Raw genomic sequence first — 16,526 nt, 5'->3', positions numbered from 1 at the left:
AATGTCAAAGTCAGCACATTTCATGAGATTTCGTTAGTTTTAGCCGCTAGCATATTCTTAGCGATTAGCAATTGTTCCGTTATGCTACTTTAAAATACAGAATACATTTTCAGCTAACAGCTTCAATGTCATATTGTTCAAAATTCTTACCCTTTTCCATAATATAGCTGTCAAGTGGAGTGCAAAGGATTAAGATTCCAAAGCATATGTAACAAACTGTTATTGGAAACGATGTGGCAGGCTAAAGAACATTTCCTCTATACAGTAAACCGATATTATCATATTTGATAACAGTAACACATGTACGTACCTCCCGTTTACTCCTATTTATCCATTGCAATGACCTAAATACCACAGTGTTTTAAAAACATATTCATAATATTTTGTGGTGCAGTCCTCAGTGCTTAGTTTCCTGTTTTCCAAGAAATTGTTCATAGCATGTGCATTTCGGGATAACCTGAGTAATTGCTACCCAATTTTAACCAACCAATAGTACCACAGATAAAATAATCTAATACATAAAGCTCTTATTGGGTGATACCACATTTTCCACAGGAAGGAATCCCATTAACGCACGGAAGCATTTGCTAAAACGGACAGAACTTCCACTTGTTTTTTGAAATAGTACTTGACCCTGTCGCTACCCGAGGAAGGCTCATAAGTGCTGGTCCAGGTTCTCTCCCTCCAAATCACATTTGATCACATCAGCGAAGGGCTTCACATGTTTGGCGACCTTCTTGAGGTTGCATGAGGTTGCTTGAGGTTGGCCTCGTGGAGGAGAACCTGAGTGAGGTATTTCTCACGTTTGATTTGTTCCTTCACCTTGTCGGGCACATCAGGGATGGCATATGACAGCACAAACTTAGTGATGTACACAATGTGCTGAAAAAAAAAAAAAAAAGATTTAAAGCAAACATTACAGAAATGTTCAGGAAACGTACACGCATTAAATACATCCACGGTGGTTTAAACAGACATGTAGTTCATTTCAGTGATAAATAAAAGATAAAAGGCAAGGACTCTAACCTCAACAACAATGATGAAGGCTAGTTTGGCAGCTATGACATGCCAATAGTAGATGTTGTGGTCATACTGTCTTGGATGACCTGGAGGGAATCTGAAGTCTCGATACCTAAAATTAAAAACGGGGAGGTATCAAGGTTAAACAAATTATATAAGGTTTAGGCATACACCTAATATTGAGGTAAAAGACTTTTGGGGAATGCTCTTTTGTAAAGTTAAATCTCTGTCTGAAGAGCACATGCTTGCTCACACACAGTCTTTGTTGCCCTCATTTTTTTATTAAAATCTTAATCACAACCTTTTTTAGAAAAAAATGATTACTGATAATCAGTGAAGACAAAAAAGGTGTGTAAAGTAAAACTGGTCTATTTGCCAACATTTTGATACTATTTATGCTGCGTTATTGTTTGGTACCTGCAGGTGGTGCTGGTGTTAAACCAATAAGGAATTACTTCGTCAAGAGGCATACTGTCAATTGTGAAATCACTGATGTTAAAAATGGAGAGTGTGTTGTTGATGTAGCCTGTCATGGTGTGGCTGGAGTTCTCCGTATATGGTGACACAGAAAAGGACCAGTAATACACCAGACGTGGAATCATATCTGATGTGAAGGCAATTATGGCTGCCTACAACAGAAACATAAAGAGTACATTTCAGAAATACACTAGGCAGATTCCAAATCTCCATGAATTAAACAACAGTTTACATCTATGGCTTATCTTCAGTTAGTTCAAGCTACTTACACATTAAAAGCTAGACTCGACTGTGCTTGCTTAGATTTTTAGTTTGATCTGTTTGCCATTATTGCTGTTTCTGAATGCTAAGCTAAATATGTATGGTGTATGCTGCACTGATGCGGTTCGGCATACTGTCAAATAGCTCACATTGGTCGCTACAGCCAAGATGGCAACACCCTGAAGAATTGGTTGCCACGCTCCAATATCTTGGGCCTTCTCCGGCACAATCCGGCGGAATTGTGTAGTCAGCTTCCACGCATCCACACGGATCTCAAGCAGGTTATTCACCAGGGCCAGAAGAGGAGCCAGAGGGAAAGAGGCCACGAAGAGTGTCACAAAGCCAAACTGGATTACTGGGCAGAAACAAGAGGGTAATTCGATTAGCAAATATCATACAGTTTGAGTATCGAAATCAAATTCACTCTTAGTGGTGCTTTTGGTAAAATAATTTCTGGATTTTCGCTGTGAAACAAGTGCCTGCCTTTGAATATTTTTTGTATTGGTGAATGGTCAAGGTGAGTTTCAAAACTCGTAGCGCATAAACCAATAGAGATCAGCAGTTACATTCCTGCACTTCTTTTTCCTTTTTTCTAGGTTGTTGTTTTCTAATTCTCATGTAAAGTAGTATTTATTGTTACACCATGCTTTTTATTGCTCTTAGCTTGACTGTTCTCTCCCTGTACGTCGCTTTGGACAAAAGCGTCTGCTAAATGACTAAATGTAAATGTAGATTTATTTGCCTTCATTTAGTCTATGTACTTAATGTCTCACCCATTTCCAGGTACTCATAGAACAGGCCCAACTTTCCCAGCGGCTGCAGCTGGTAGTCCTGCTCCCAACGTGGAATTATTTTCTCAGAGTTCACTTTATTGCAGTGACGGGAAATCAGATTTTGTACCCACCTGAGGAAAGACGAGACATGTTGAGCACAAGACAATCCATTTCTGTTCAAGTCATTTTATTGTGAAAAGGCATATATTGCCTGAGATAAACTAGGACTATACTTGCTTAAAGCCATATCCTGTAGGTTTTTGCAGTCTTGTAATGGTATGTTTTTGTAGGTAGTAGGGGTGTAAAAAAAAAACGATACCTATCGATATCCGTTTTTAGCGTGTAAGATACGACTACATCGATGCGTGACGTCCCGTATCGGTATTAAAATGGCATAAACTGGTCTTTGCCTGATTTTAAAAGTTATGAACCGGTTCACAAGCGTTTGTCTCTCCGTTAACTTGCTACGCAAAACAAAAAACACGGCTGACCTGTTGCATTTGATCTCAGTCAGAACAATGACAGCCTGTCATTGGTTTATGCTATGCCGGCTTTGGCCAATCAGGCTGTATTCTCACAAATAACGCCAAGACCTGGAGAGAATGACAGACTACAACTCCCATTCATTTCAATGGCCAATGCTATGCTAGCTACTTCAGCCAAGGAAGATACATCGTTGTTGATTGCGTGATTCTACAGACATCCTCGGATTTAAATAATTATAATAATAATAAATAGGAGAATTTGTATCATTAACAATTATGTTTAACATTTATAGTCATGATTCCGAGACCGAGCCATCATGATGTCCTAACATAAATAAAAGCACTATATTGTAACGTGCCGGCATAGTCGCCTCATAATGCCGTGCGGCGGGCGCATACTTTTCTCTATGTGATGCACTAGCGCTCAACGATGTTCCCTAACAATGTTTCTTACTGTTCTAATTGCATGCCGTTGTTCTGTGTTGGGACGGAGTTTATACAGGTGTGTGACGGTAGCACAGTCTGTTCATGATAACTTGTACCAGGGCAGCAAAGCCCGTGCCATTCTGACATTATGTTGTGTTTAGTGTTTAATAAAAAGCCATAACAAATATTCCGCACTTCCGTGATTTGTTACAATATGAACATGGAAATGGCAGTGAATAAATACATAACCACTAAACTCAATCGCGTGGATATAGCCATTGTGGAATAGAATTGACATATCTACATTCTGTAACAGTACCTCCACCTCTGCCCTGGTGAAATTAGGTCTGGGTTTACCGGTGCTTGCTTTGAAATGATCAGTCTCTGAAGTTGCTTTCGCGTTGCCTGTGGAGTGTGCACATAATAACATGCCCTTATAAGGAGCTGGCGGGGCGTTTCTGTATGCAAGTTTAGGTGCATGAGAAAGCGCGTTCAATTAAGAACACATTTCCAGGCGTTCATGAATCCAGCGGAGATCTTTTCTGAGGTTGGTCTTTTGAGGTTGGTAAGAAGATATTTAACAAGTAAAAAATTTTTTCGAGAATGAGGTCCATTGTTTCCTCACGACAGTGTTTTCAATTATTGAACTGCATCGAATCGAATCGTACTGAATCGTTTTTTATCAACATGCATCTTTTCTTGTATCATATCGTGCCCATGTATCGAGATACGAATCGGATCGTCTTTGTCATTAAAGATTTACACCCCTAGTAGGTAGCATATTTCATACCATCCTCAAATTCATTTTAATGATACATGGTCATGTGATGTGGAGTTAACCTATTGCAAAACTATTGCCAAAGTGCATCAGTCTGTTGGTTTTTGTAAGTTTGCAAGTATGTTGGCTAATAGATGTTACTTGCAGACAGTAAAGGTAAGGTTAAAGCTGTACATGTCTGGATGTTCATTTATGTTCCTCAAACATAAAAGAGGCTACAGCGGGCTAGACTCTGAAAGCACAGACGGCCGATGTGGGTACGCTTGTGATAGCTGATAACTGTGTGGGAAGATGTGGTGAGTGTGAGGCAATTTGTGGGGAGTGAACGACAAACACTCACGGAAGCAGAACTTCCTGTATGTTATTCCAGATGGCCTTGCCTCCCATAATGACACTGAGCTGAGTGGTCAGTTCGATAAGACATCCTCCAGGATCACACTAGCAAGGGAAAAAATAGGCAACATGAATTGATTAACCAGCCATCAGAGGGTGAACATTCTGTCAGAATCTTTTATGTCAAAGAATCTGCAGGATAATGACATATTGTCATATAATAGGCATATGGGAACTTTATGTTCTGTCTACAGTTGTATCTTGAGTTATTTATTTAATGTCTCACCTCCTCATTTCTATATAACCCCATCCAGTACACAGGCTCTCCTGGGTAGCCCACCACTTTGCCCTTGAAAAAGGCCACGTAGAAACATGAAGAGTAGTAGTTCACGAACTGGAAGAGGAACATCTTAAGCGTCAGACTGTTCTCATAGTCTGTCCTTGTCCTTGGGAGCTCTGGGTTGCACAAGAATGGAATATTGTGTCAAAGTCACGCTGTATAAAGGTATTTTTACTGATCTTCATATATCACATTAGGGGGAACTGTAGGGAACCCAATGATGCCAGGTAAAATTACCTTCTGAAATAAGAAGTGTAATAACTGAAATAACTGCAAACTACAAAAAGAACTGCATTTGTGTGTTTAGACTTGGTTTAGACTTTTTTAGGTCACAGGAGAGTAAGGAGGAAGTCTGACAAAGCAGATGCGCACACTAAAAAGAAGATGTCATGCACATTCCATGTTCTATAAAAGACATCAGATTGTGCCGTGACAAGTGATACACTGCTGTTGTGGGAAGATTTCGAGCACTAATTCCCTGATATAGAAACATTAGACCCCCTAACCCCACACCTGTATGTACATTTGATTCACCTGCCTCAGTTTGATATGATGCATTGGCTCTGACTCTGATAACTAATCTGAGACCATAGCAAACAAACTTTTTACACCCACCAAAGTCGGTTATCCAGATGGCAACCTTCTCATAGAGGTTGTTGAGGATCATGATGATGACAACGCTGATGAGAGATGCAGTGACAGTGGTTGCCATCTGTGGCGTCACATACTCTTTGAAAGGCTCCAGTCCTTTGATGTCTTCACGCAGCCTTCTAGAGACGGTGAAGAAGACAGCGAGTCGGTAGACAATCACAGCCACCACTGACGCGACGGTGAGAAAAATCTGTCATCGCAGGTCAGAAATAAAAATAAAAAAATGAATGAAAATTATAAGAGGGACTGTGATAAACAATCCATAGTATCTATTCTTCTTTATTAGTTGTAATTTACTGATAATATGCCACCTAATTGTAAATTATTACCAAATAAAGTACTGTATCTACAGACTCATGTGTGAATTGCAGTATGATAATTGTTCAGTTTCTCTGTATATGAAGGATATGATATACTATGTGAAGTAAGCAAAGATAGAGCTAATCTGCACTGGTACAGAATGGCAACAGGGTTATAACTGATGTGAATAACTACCCAGAAAAGAACAGTGCCAATTCCGCAAGACACTCTCACACACTTCCCACAGGCAGTGTAAGGCACCTTCTCTTCTGCCTGTTTAGTGAAACAAGTCAATTAATCATCATCAAACAAGTCAATGAATCAACTTTCAAGATTTGCACAATTCTTCAAACTAGCACATTGGGACGCTTGTACAGATCCAAGCAAATATTTCAGAGTAGTTGGAGTCTAGAAGTCATCTAGAGGCCTCTACCAGCTATGCTATAGAAAACTGCTGGTATGCCATAGCAGACCAACAGTGCATTACTCTCAGTGGGGTTGTCCTTCTTGAGGCAGCACCAACGCTGGCCTGGTCTGTATGGTTGGTTCACCAGCCTTTACTTGGACAGACACATTATTCTAACCTAATGAATGAGTTACACACCCTGGGAAAAATAATATTCCTGACACCTGTTTACAGTTTAAAACCCATTTCCTGTCGTAACATTATGCAAAACAGATTTGTGAGGTGTTCCTGATGTATTAAGAAGAATCCAGACTTGTACGTTTCTCTGTAGTGGCTAATTTGCTTCTCCAAAAAGATTTTACTGGCTGTCAACAAGTCGAAATAATAATAGCACAGCAGGCTTTCAAAGTGTCCATGCTGAATTTCCTCTCATACATACCCCGGTGACAGGATTGGTCCTCTGGTAAATGCACTTGGCCTCATACTCCGGCCTTGGCTGCTCCTCCTGCTCTAGGAACTCCACTGTGTCCCATTTGTACTCCAGCCTAGCCTGATAGCGCTTCCAGAGCTCCAGAAACAGTGTCACTGAAGAAAACTAGACATTACACTAGAATGTGTTCACAGGCACTAACAGTAGTGCCAGTTTGCTGTACTGGAAAAAAAACATCATACATCCAAACTGTGCATGACAAATTGAAAGGTCAATGATAAATTGTCATACCTCTTCACAAATTATATTATATTACTCACCCCAAATTGCCATAAATACAGCAAACACCAACGTTCCATAGTTGTCAAATATGCAAAGATCCTAAAAAGTACAAAAAAAAAAAAAGCCAAGTAGACTCCTTTTACTTTGGCAGTACAGATACTTAAGGGCTGAAAGCAATGCAGATCTTCATGACCTAAAGGTTCACTTGTATTGCACTCGTGTTATGCAGTGTGTTACTCACTTTAGAAGTCTCGCAGGTGCTGTTGAGCCGCCAGTAAGAGCAGAGTTTGTCACATCGAGGGCACATGATAATCTTTCCACCAATCTCAGGGTCACACACCTCTTTGCTGTCCAATTGAGGAGTCCAATGACCAATCAATTTACATACAGTACAACCAACAGGCATCAGTATGTTGCTCTGAAGTGCAGGTAGTAAAGCAGGCTGATATTGCACTGATATTGTATACTTTAAACTGAAAGGGAGTTCTACAAATCACTTTAAAGTATGTATAACTTTGATTGAATTTTAGGATAGATTAACCATCTAATCCCTAATCTCTGTGTGTAAGGAAGTCAAAATAATGGAAGATGATGTTCTTTTCTGTAAGGTAAACGATAACCTTCAGCATTGTATGTGAAATAAATACTACAGATGTTACAGATCCCTATGTTACCTCCATGTGCTGGTTTCCCGTGTTCTATAGCCAAAGATGAAACAGCAGAGGCCCACAATGGCAGCTAGTGTCAGCATAAGTGTGTAGAAGCCCAGCCAGGCAAAGTAAATTCCAACTTTTTCTCCATAATATTTCCTAAAAAGACAAAACATTTTTTATTTTTGTTTTCCCCATAATAACATCGGTGCATGTATTGATCGGAAACACAAAGACACACACCTGATGAGGTCCAGAGGCTGCATCTTGTAGAAGCTTTTTGGATTGGCCCACTCGGTGTACAGCAGATACCTTTCATTGGGAGATCCTTCGTCTTGGGATTTGATATTGAATCGGCCCTGTGAATTGACAGGGGCACAGTCATTTCTGTGCAAAACCTGAAGAGGCTTATCACTCTCACACAGCAGCAAACCAGTGTTGCTGTGAGTATATGTTTTGGTAACATGTGGTTTCGATGAAAGCTGGAACCATCTCCGGTCATTTCCTGTCCCAAGACTCTACATCCCACAGAACACCAGGTGGGGCAGGAAACAGAAGATTTTCATTATTACGGCTAAGTCTCTTGGTAGCCATTTTTGCTAATGAACCCACCCACGACTGCACAGCTGTACATGGTTCTAATACCATTGTAAAGTTTGCAGACGACACAACGGTGATTGGCCTCATCAGCAACAACGATGAGTCGGCCTACAGGGAAGAGGTTCAGCACCTGGCAGAGTGGTGTGCCAATAACAACCTGGCTCTCAACACCAAGAAGACCAAGGAGCTCATTGTGGACTTCAGGAGGACCAAAGGTGGCGCACACACCCCGATCTGTATCAACGGGACGGAGGTGGAGCGTGTCGCCAGCTTTAAATTCCTGGCTGTCCACATCTCCGAGGACCTCTCTTGGACCCTCAACACCTCAACCATAGTCAAGAAGGCTCACCAGCGTCTCTTCTTCCTGAGGAGATTGAAGAAGGCCCATCTGTCTCCTCAGATTCTGGTGAACTTCTACCGCTGCACCATTGAGAGCATCCTCACCAACTGCATCTCAGTCTGGTTTGGCAGCTGCTCTGTTGCGGACCGCAAAACACTCCAGAGGGTAGTGAAAACTGCCCAACGCATCACTGGTTCCCCACTCCCCACCATCGATGCTGTCCAGCGCAAGAGATGTCTGCGGAAGGCGCGCAGCATCGAGAAGGACAGCTCCCATCCCAACCACAGACTGTTTGCCCTCCTCCCCTCAGGGAGGCGCTACAGGGCCCTCCGTTCCCGGACCAGCAGGCTCAGGAACAGCTTCTTCCCTGCGGCTGTCACCCTGTTGAACTCTGCACCACAGTGATAGTTCCCCCTGGCTACCCCCTCACACTCCTTCCTGTATTCCCCTCTCTACCCTGGCCTGACTGCCACACACCTACCTCCAGCCACTGAACATTTGCACTAAATTGTTCATTGTATATATGTATTTATGTTAAATTGTTGTCATATCCATATTCATCGTACTTATATCTTATCATGTCTCCTACCTCATTTAGAACTTTATAACTTCTACTGCCACCTTCACCTGTACTTCACCTACACTTTACATATATCTATATCACATCTGCACTAATCACCTTTATTGCTGCTCATGTTCTTACTGCTCATACCACTTAAATCTTATGTCATACTGTATATACCCTATTTATCTATATTTGAATTACCATTTGCACATACTCTGCACTTTTCTACTTTGCACTTCTGGTTAGATGCTAACTGCATTTCGTTGCCTCAGTACCTGTACTCTGTGCAATAACAATAAAGTTGAATCTAATCTAATCTAATCTAATGAAGAGGAAGAGAGCAGGATATGCATGGTTCCCTACAATGGAACTAGAATTGGCGTTTTCAACACAGAAACTTCATGTGCATGCACGAAAAGGAAAGCTGACTAAAGTCATTGTAAAACCACAGGACTTCAGCAATGACCCACCCTCACCCACTGCTCTTACATCATGGAGGGGGTAGGCAGCCTTGTACACGTCTCCATCCAGCAGCTTGTGGATGCCAAACTTTTTCACAGCTCCCCTTTCTTCGTATGGGGCTCGACAGAGAATGTAGTACGCCTAACAATAAAAGCAAGGGTAACATCACTGACAAACATTCAGTTGTGCACACATTATAAAGGAATTCTCTGTTTTTGTGATCTCTTGCTAGACACAATCTCCCACCAACCAACACTGCAGTCCAACAGTGCCAGTGTCTTAAGAAGTAGACTGTATTAGAAAGTATGTGTCATGTAATGTTTTTGCAAGATATAGAGACATTTCAGGGTATAGGGGTATAGGGACATTTCACAAATGTCGAGCAACATATAATTAGCGTGATGGCGGTGCACCAACCATTCTGCTTCTCATTGCAGGTTTGAAGAATTCATCCTGGTCTTTAATGATGAAGTACTCCAGCCTGTTCTTCTCAAAGGGAGCAGTGAAGAACTCTGTCTCCGTGGCGATGACGTCCTCACTGGGGTAGAAGTACTTTGTGAAGCAGCTGAATGGTGAGGACTTAGAGGCCAGGTCATTGGCCTGGATAGGCAGTTTGATGTGGAGGACTTCAGCATATGTACATAGCACCTCCCAGGGCATGTGGACCTTCACAAAGAGGATTTTCTCATCCACAACCTGAAAGGAGCATGCAGTAGAAACTGTTAAAAAACTGTCTGCAATCAGGTTCAAAATAAAATTTTTATAAAAGTGAGAATGTAATACAAATCATGATTCTTCTAGCCATGTGCCTTTTTGTTGCTGTTCTTAAAATGTGTAGGCTTGCAAATCAGATGGGTTTTGACTATGGGACACCACATTTATACCACAAGTTATATGGCACTCTGATATTCTTCTGAATGAAGAGTGCATTACAAATTAAATGAATTATTATTATTTATTATAAGTTAACAGTCACGCCTATGGTTTTGCCCCACAACCGCCTGTCAGATTCACTCACTGATCTAGTTGCTTCCAGCTCCATGCCCATGTTCATCAGACTGGCTTCAAAATGCTCTCTCCTACGCTGTAGAGAGTAATCAGGGATAACACACACACACACACACACACACACACACACACATGCAGTAGAATGATAAGGTGAAGATGAAAGACTTGCACGCAAACTGGCCAGCCACTTCCTGTTGGTACATATAAACTATAATAGAGAAGTAAGTGTATGTGGAATTGATCACTGCTTGCTTAAACAGCCGTTAATGTAGCCAGAGCACATTGTGATTTTGTAATTAAAAGCTTTCAGCTGTCTGGCTGCATCCCAAAACATCTGTTGTGAAAGATCTGAAAAGGGTGGTTTCAACATGGAGGGGATTTCTTTAGCCTCCTACATGTCTGCTTATTTCATAACACGTGTAACATTTACACATCCAATCTGAACTTAATTAGAAATAAAAACATAAACTTAACTCACATCCAGGATAATGACAGGAGATACAAGTCACATCATCTTTGAATAGTATGTTTCCAAGTAAATATCAAAGTCATTTTCTCAAAATAGAGCTTTTTAAGAGGGAGAGTCTTCATTGAACCAATCAAGTACCTCTGCACAGCAAGACAGAACAATGTCTTTACATATCTGCAGTGACGTTCCTAGTCCTCATGTATTATTACTCTCAGCGATACAATTCGCAAATAAACAAGCTCTTCCAATGTTCTCTTCAAGCAACCCATGTGTATTGATTTTTTTTGTACATTCTGTTTCTAAGCTGAACATTAAACCCTCACTTTCAATGCACTGTGGCCACAAACACTTACTTTTCGCCGCTGGAAGGTGTTCTTTTCATCCAAATCCTTCTTGCTCTCATCCTCGTACACCAACACAAAGTCAATGCGCCGCTTGCCATCATTAAAAAAAAGGGAGTCAGGATTTTGGTCGAATTCCGCCTGGGGACAAAACTCAGAAATGTCAGGAAGTTCAGCATCTTCAAACTCGTATACGTCCTCGTCCATCGTGTCATACATATTCTTTCAGGACTGTCAGGTCTGTGCTCTGTTTTTGACCCTTGCTTTTACTTTGTTTCCCCTTCATCGTTTTATGTTACTTCTGTCTGCCGTTGTTTCCTTCCTGTGTCTAGTCCTTGTACTTCCTTATTCCTGCCATGTGCTCCCTTGTTGTTGTCCGTGTCTCCTCCCCTCACCTGTTCCCAATTATCTCCCTGTTGGTTTGCCTGATTTAGTTCACCTGTGTCTTGTTGTCTAGTTCCCCCTTTGATATTTAAGTTCAGTCTGTCATACTAGCATGGTGAGAGTTCTGTTCCAATTAGCTGTGTGCCTTCATGTATTCCTGCTCTGCCTTGCTTCTTGTATTGTTGCTCTGCCAGTGCTTGGGTCCCTAAGTTGGGATCTTCTGTGTTATTTTGGAATTCTAGTTTTTGCCCGGATCTTTTGTGTGTTTGCCTTTTGGACTTTTTTGTTAACCTTTTGTAAATAAACCTGAACAGTTCCTGCATCTGGTCAGCGATTGGGTCTCTGCCTTCCGAATCGTGACAGACAGAACAGAATGTCTGGTGCTCCAAATGGGTTTCCACCCAGCAGAGATGGGCAAAAATGATACAAAATACAAAATATCCCTCAAATAAATGTATTAAAATAAAATACAAAATACTGGTGCCAGAAAATGTAACAAAATACAATACATGTATTTTGTATTTAAAATATAGGAAATACTTTTTCTGGATTTTCCGTTTTCTCAGTTTGGTATAGCAGAGCATTCAGGTTTGGGCTATATAATGTACACAAAGCTCTGGTGAACCCCACAAAAATGAAGAACAGTCACAGAATGTCAGTGTAACTAAGCAAAGCTAGTAATTCGGCGGCCGCTATGGTGATTAGAGGGTTAAAAGACAACAACTTGATTGATTATGTATATATATATTTTTGCAGGCAGCAGCTGTGTGACTCTCGTGTTTTCACAAAACAGGGCTCTCAATGCAATCTCTATGGCTTCCGGGAGGGCTCGCCCCACCGTGCTTTCGTCATACGTAATTGCGTTTAAGGACGTCATACGGCTTTGATCAAGTCACAGGCCGTGTCTATTACCGCGCACTTGCACACTTCAAACACTGACTTTCAGTGCTTAGGGCGTTCACACTGACAGAACCAGCAGAAATCAGGGCACTGAAAGTACCCGGATGGCGCACTGCAAACGGTCAAAAAATGCAGTGTGAAACGATGGACACTACTCACCCTAAACGGGCGCCATCTTAGCTACGTAGCGGAAGAGGAGGAGCCCTTTCGGCAGCTTTTCAGTTTGGAAAGTTGGCTGACTGACGCTTCGCAAATCACTTCAACCATTATTGCTGGTTACAATAATGGTGTTATCTGATGGTACAGTGTCTATTTCTCTGTAACTTTTGAAAGATCTAAGCGAGAAAGATGGTCCGCCATCTTTGTTTAAAATTTCCAGTTGGCCAGAGGAAGCTGGCGCACAGATTTATGGGTAAAAGGCTTGCACATTTGTGTCCGTCAGTGTTCCATTTGAGACAACGGCTGTGTTCGAATTCTTAGATAGCTGTCTTAATCCTTGATCTCTTGTTGGACAGGTGTCTGACGAGACAGGTCCTTTCGGGGGAAGGTATCTCAAAAACCGTTGATTTCAAACAGTCTATTAAGATAGCATGTACGGCAACATGTACGGCAATATGTGACGTCATCACGATGTGTGTGCTTATTTTCTAGCTAGCAGCTACTGTTAGCGACCTGGCTAACGGATACATCGCTAACGAAATCAGACTATTTTTGTTAATCAATCATGACATAATTACATAGTACACTGTTTATTTCTCTGTCACTTAAAAAAAAAATTAACAAAAAAAGCAAATAAACTTACATCGGTGAATACTTTTGTGGAACTTCGACAATTTCATCCGCCATCTTTTTTTAAATTTGTCTCTGGTTAGGGAATGGCGCAGAGAGTTATGGGTAATAGCTGCTGCCATCGAGACATCAAGGCAGCTCATATGCTCTCTTGAAAAATGACGTTATGTGACGTATTTCAAGGTATCTTATTAAAGCAGAAGAGAAAGTTTAAGACATTTCAAACAGTCCCTGCTCCCTTAATAGGAAGGTAGGAAGGAAGGAAGGAAGGAAGGAGGCATTTTAAGACATTTTGAACAGGGCCAACACTAATCAGCGACAGAACGCACTACAGATGTAAGTGCTTAGGGTGCACTACGCACTGTATTGCAGTGTACTTCGTAAAGTGCGAGGTAATAGAAACGGCCACATTCTGTCAAGATGGCTAACGTTCAGTGCAACAACTCGATTCGCTCTTTGAAAGAACGTACTAATGAAGATAAATTGACAAGGATCAAGACAGCTATCTAAGTTTTCGAACACAGCCCTGTTTTCTGAAAAAAAAAATGGATTTAAGAGAGTCAATGAGAGATATCTGGGGCGATTTCCATTTCGCCCCAAAGGGGGGGGGGGGGATGCATTTGAAGCACCATTTTTGCCTGACTGTTGCCTGATTCGACAATGACATTCAGAGGCATATCAGACGGTCTAGTGGTAGAATCCGACAGAAAAACACCTTCTGCCTAAACACTGGAGAAAGTATTTTGAGTATTTTAAATACAAAATTACTCCACTCTAAAGTATTTTGTTACAAATTACGTTCGATTTTTCATCAGCCCTATCAAATACAAATTACAAAATACTCAAAGTGATTGAAATACGTATTTCAAATACAAGTAATTGAAATACTGCCCATCTCTGCCACCCAGTTCCACATAACTACCCAACTGGAATCCCTGGCTGATACGGAAAACCGAGCGATTTCACCTGTTTGGTATATGCTGGGAATGAGCATTGACAGTGGAGCTAGTATACGGGAGCTCACCAAACTGTGTCTGTTGGTGTGCTTTCACAGGAGTGATACGAAATAAATATCCATTTCAGCAACTGTTGTCCACGAGTCACATATATTAATACACAACGCAGAAGTTACACCGGTTACATTGGCAAATTTACTTGAGATGAGTAAAATACTTACGCCAGTGAGTCTTTAGCTTCAGCTATTATACGCTGTAGCTCTTCTTTGCTCAGCTCCACCTGAAAAATGAAATCACACAGATAAAGAATATTGGACATTTAATAACAATGCAACTATACTCAGTCTGACAAATTTCTACAATGCAACCAACGACAAATGCATGACATATATCGACATACTTGACATTACAGGTTTCCGAAAAGTTAGCAGACTGTAACATGCTAACATACTACTTACTTTATCAGGTGTTTCCTTTGCGACTCCTCTTCTCACCCATCCAACACAAGTTATTTGTGAACTCATTATCGTTGATTAAATCTGATTTCTTAATAAGATATATACGTTATACACAAGAAATGGCATGACAATATCAGTAATACTGCTTAGATGTATCACTGTTGACACTTCTTCTTCTTCTTCTTCTTTCACTTTAATGGCAGGTTACACCTACTGGTGCATGCCGCCACCTACAGATCACTGTAAACAGTGCAGGTTTGGGCGTCTCAGTAACACAAAATAAAGAAAACAAATAATAAATATAGCTGCAGGCAGCAATGGCGGGTTCCTTCAAAGATTGCGAACCAGGGAAAAATGTATATTCTGCACAATTTGTCACTGTATAGAAAAATCCATGCTGCAGACTTACCAATGGGATATTACATTTTAAATGCAATACTGTCAAGATCCACAAGGGCCTTGGCTTTAAGCTAAGGAGAGAGCGGGGCCTTGGTCAGGCCACAATGTCATGAAATGGTGTGTGTGCGTATTGCCAAGCTTTTGGTGTGTCAGGGGGAAGTTTGTGTCTGTGAGAATTGGCACGGGAGCAGAGAGGGAGAGATTACATTGGAAATCGTGCTAGCAATTAGCCAAGCATACATGTTTCAAATATTCACCAAAAATCTACTTTTCATCTTACAGTCGCCTTTTTTTCAGATTTGTGTACTTAACATTCTCAAGTGTCTTCATATGAACTTGTGATTGAATCAGAGTATCACTTTTTGAATGAAAAATGTGTAAAGCATTCTTTTAGCGTTAGCAATTAATGCAATTTGCTTTATATCAATCATTTTTGAAGATATGAAGTTGCCTTTGCACATGGGAACATGTTGTAGTGTCTTCCACGTGCTTACCAAGTTTGGTGTTGATATCTGAAAGATTTGCTGAGATATGACTTCACTTCCTGTTTGGCGGCTTTTCTGCTGAATTTGAGTGGCTGTACCGGACAAACGGTTGTGAGGATCGAAATTCTGTTGGATACATTTTGTGAGGCTTGGTCTGATGATCATCTCTGGTGATTTTGAAGAAGATTTGACAAAAATTCTAGGAGTTGAGGCCTTTCAAAGGTTTTTGAGAAAAGCGGAAATAGCGGAAAATCTATATAACCGGAAATTGACGTCATATTGTGTGTTTCATTCGTCTTGATCCAAGGAATCCAATGGTACCTCATTTTTGAAAATCGGTCAAACGGTTCAAAAGTTGTGTGTGTTAACAAAAGTCCAACTTTGACCCGTTGGTGGCGCTAGAGTGGTCTAGTGGGAGACATGAAACTTGGTGTGAGTAAAGAAGGGACTGTCCTTAATGAGTGTGCCAAATTTCAGAAAAAGTTACCATACGGTTCTAGGGGCTGCCATTGACTCCAATGGCACAAGAATAATAATAAGAATACCTACAATAACAATAGGTTTCCTCCTGACGGAGGAACCCTAATAATAAAGTTCCATTCTGCTAGCAACGATTGTCGCTACACAATGGTAGTCCTTTGGGGGATCGTAGTCCCTCACATTGCGCATGCTCAGACACAAACGGTTTACGGCATAAGGCTCAACATCAACATCAACATATCTGGCTTGTCTTAACGCATAATGTAGGTTTATTTAAG

The 16,526-nt window shown here is 41.0% G+C and overlaps 1 protein-coding gene across 2 annotated transcripts; it reads right to left on the bottom strand.

The window, feature by feature from the left end:
- Positions 1-619: 619 nt before the first annotated feature.
- Positions 620-15,157, bottom strand: ano6 (anoctamin 6). Of its 2 annotated transcripts, XM_031582475.2 has the most exons (20): positions 14,885-15,157; positions 14,648-14,706; positions 11,410-11,538; positions 10,598-10,663; positions 9,997-10,275; positions 9,607-9,720; positions 7,856-7,971; positions 7,637-7,771; positions 7,204-7,309; positions 7,001-7,061; positions 6,690-6,835; positions 6,040-6,117; positions 5,509-5,734; positions 4,840-5,009; positions 4,561-4,658; positions 2,532-2,662; positions 1,908-2,113; positions 1,438-1,649; positions 1,027-1,132; positions 620-882 (listed from the first exon to the last, which is right to left on the bottom strand). In XM_031582475.2, the coding sequence occupies exons 4-20, from the start codon at positions 10,631-10,633 to the stop codon at positions 718-720; spliced, it is 2,385 nt and encodes a 794-aa protein (XP_031438335.1). In that variant the 5' UTR covers positions 10,634-10,663; positions 11,410-11,538; positions 14,648-14,706; positions 14,885-15,157; the 3' UTR covers positions 620-717. The 2 variants fall into 2 exon arrangements, with proteins under 2 accessions (XP_031438335.1, XP_012679872.2); XM_012824418.3 differs by lacking the exons at positions 14,648-14,706; positions 14,885-15,157 and having other exon boundaries at positions 11,410-12,254.
- Between the last annotated feature and the right edge of the window lie 1,369 nt (positions 15,158-16,526).

Source organism: Clupea harengus, chromosome 16 (genome assembly GCF_900700415.2).
Source record: "Clupea harengus chromosome 16, Ch_v2.0.2, whole genome shotgun sequence".
Classification (NCBI taxonomy): domain Eukaryota; kingdom Metazoa; phylum Chordata; class Actinopteri; order Clupeiformes; family Clupeidae; genus Clupea; species Clupea harengus.
This window is presented reverse-complemented; position numbering and strand designations above follow the sequence as displayed.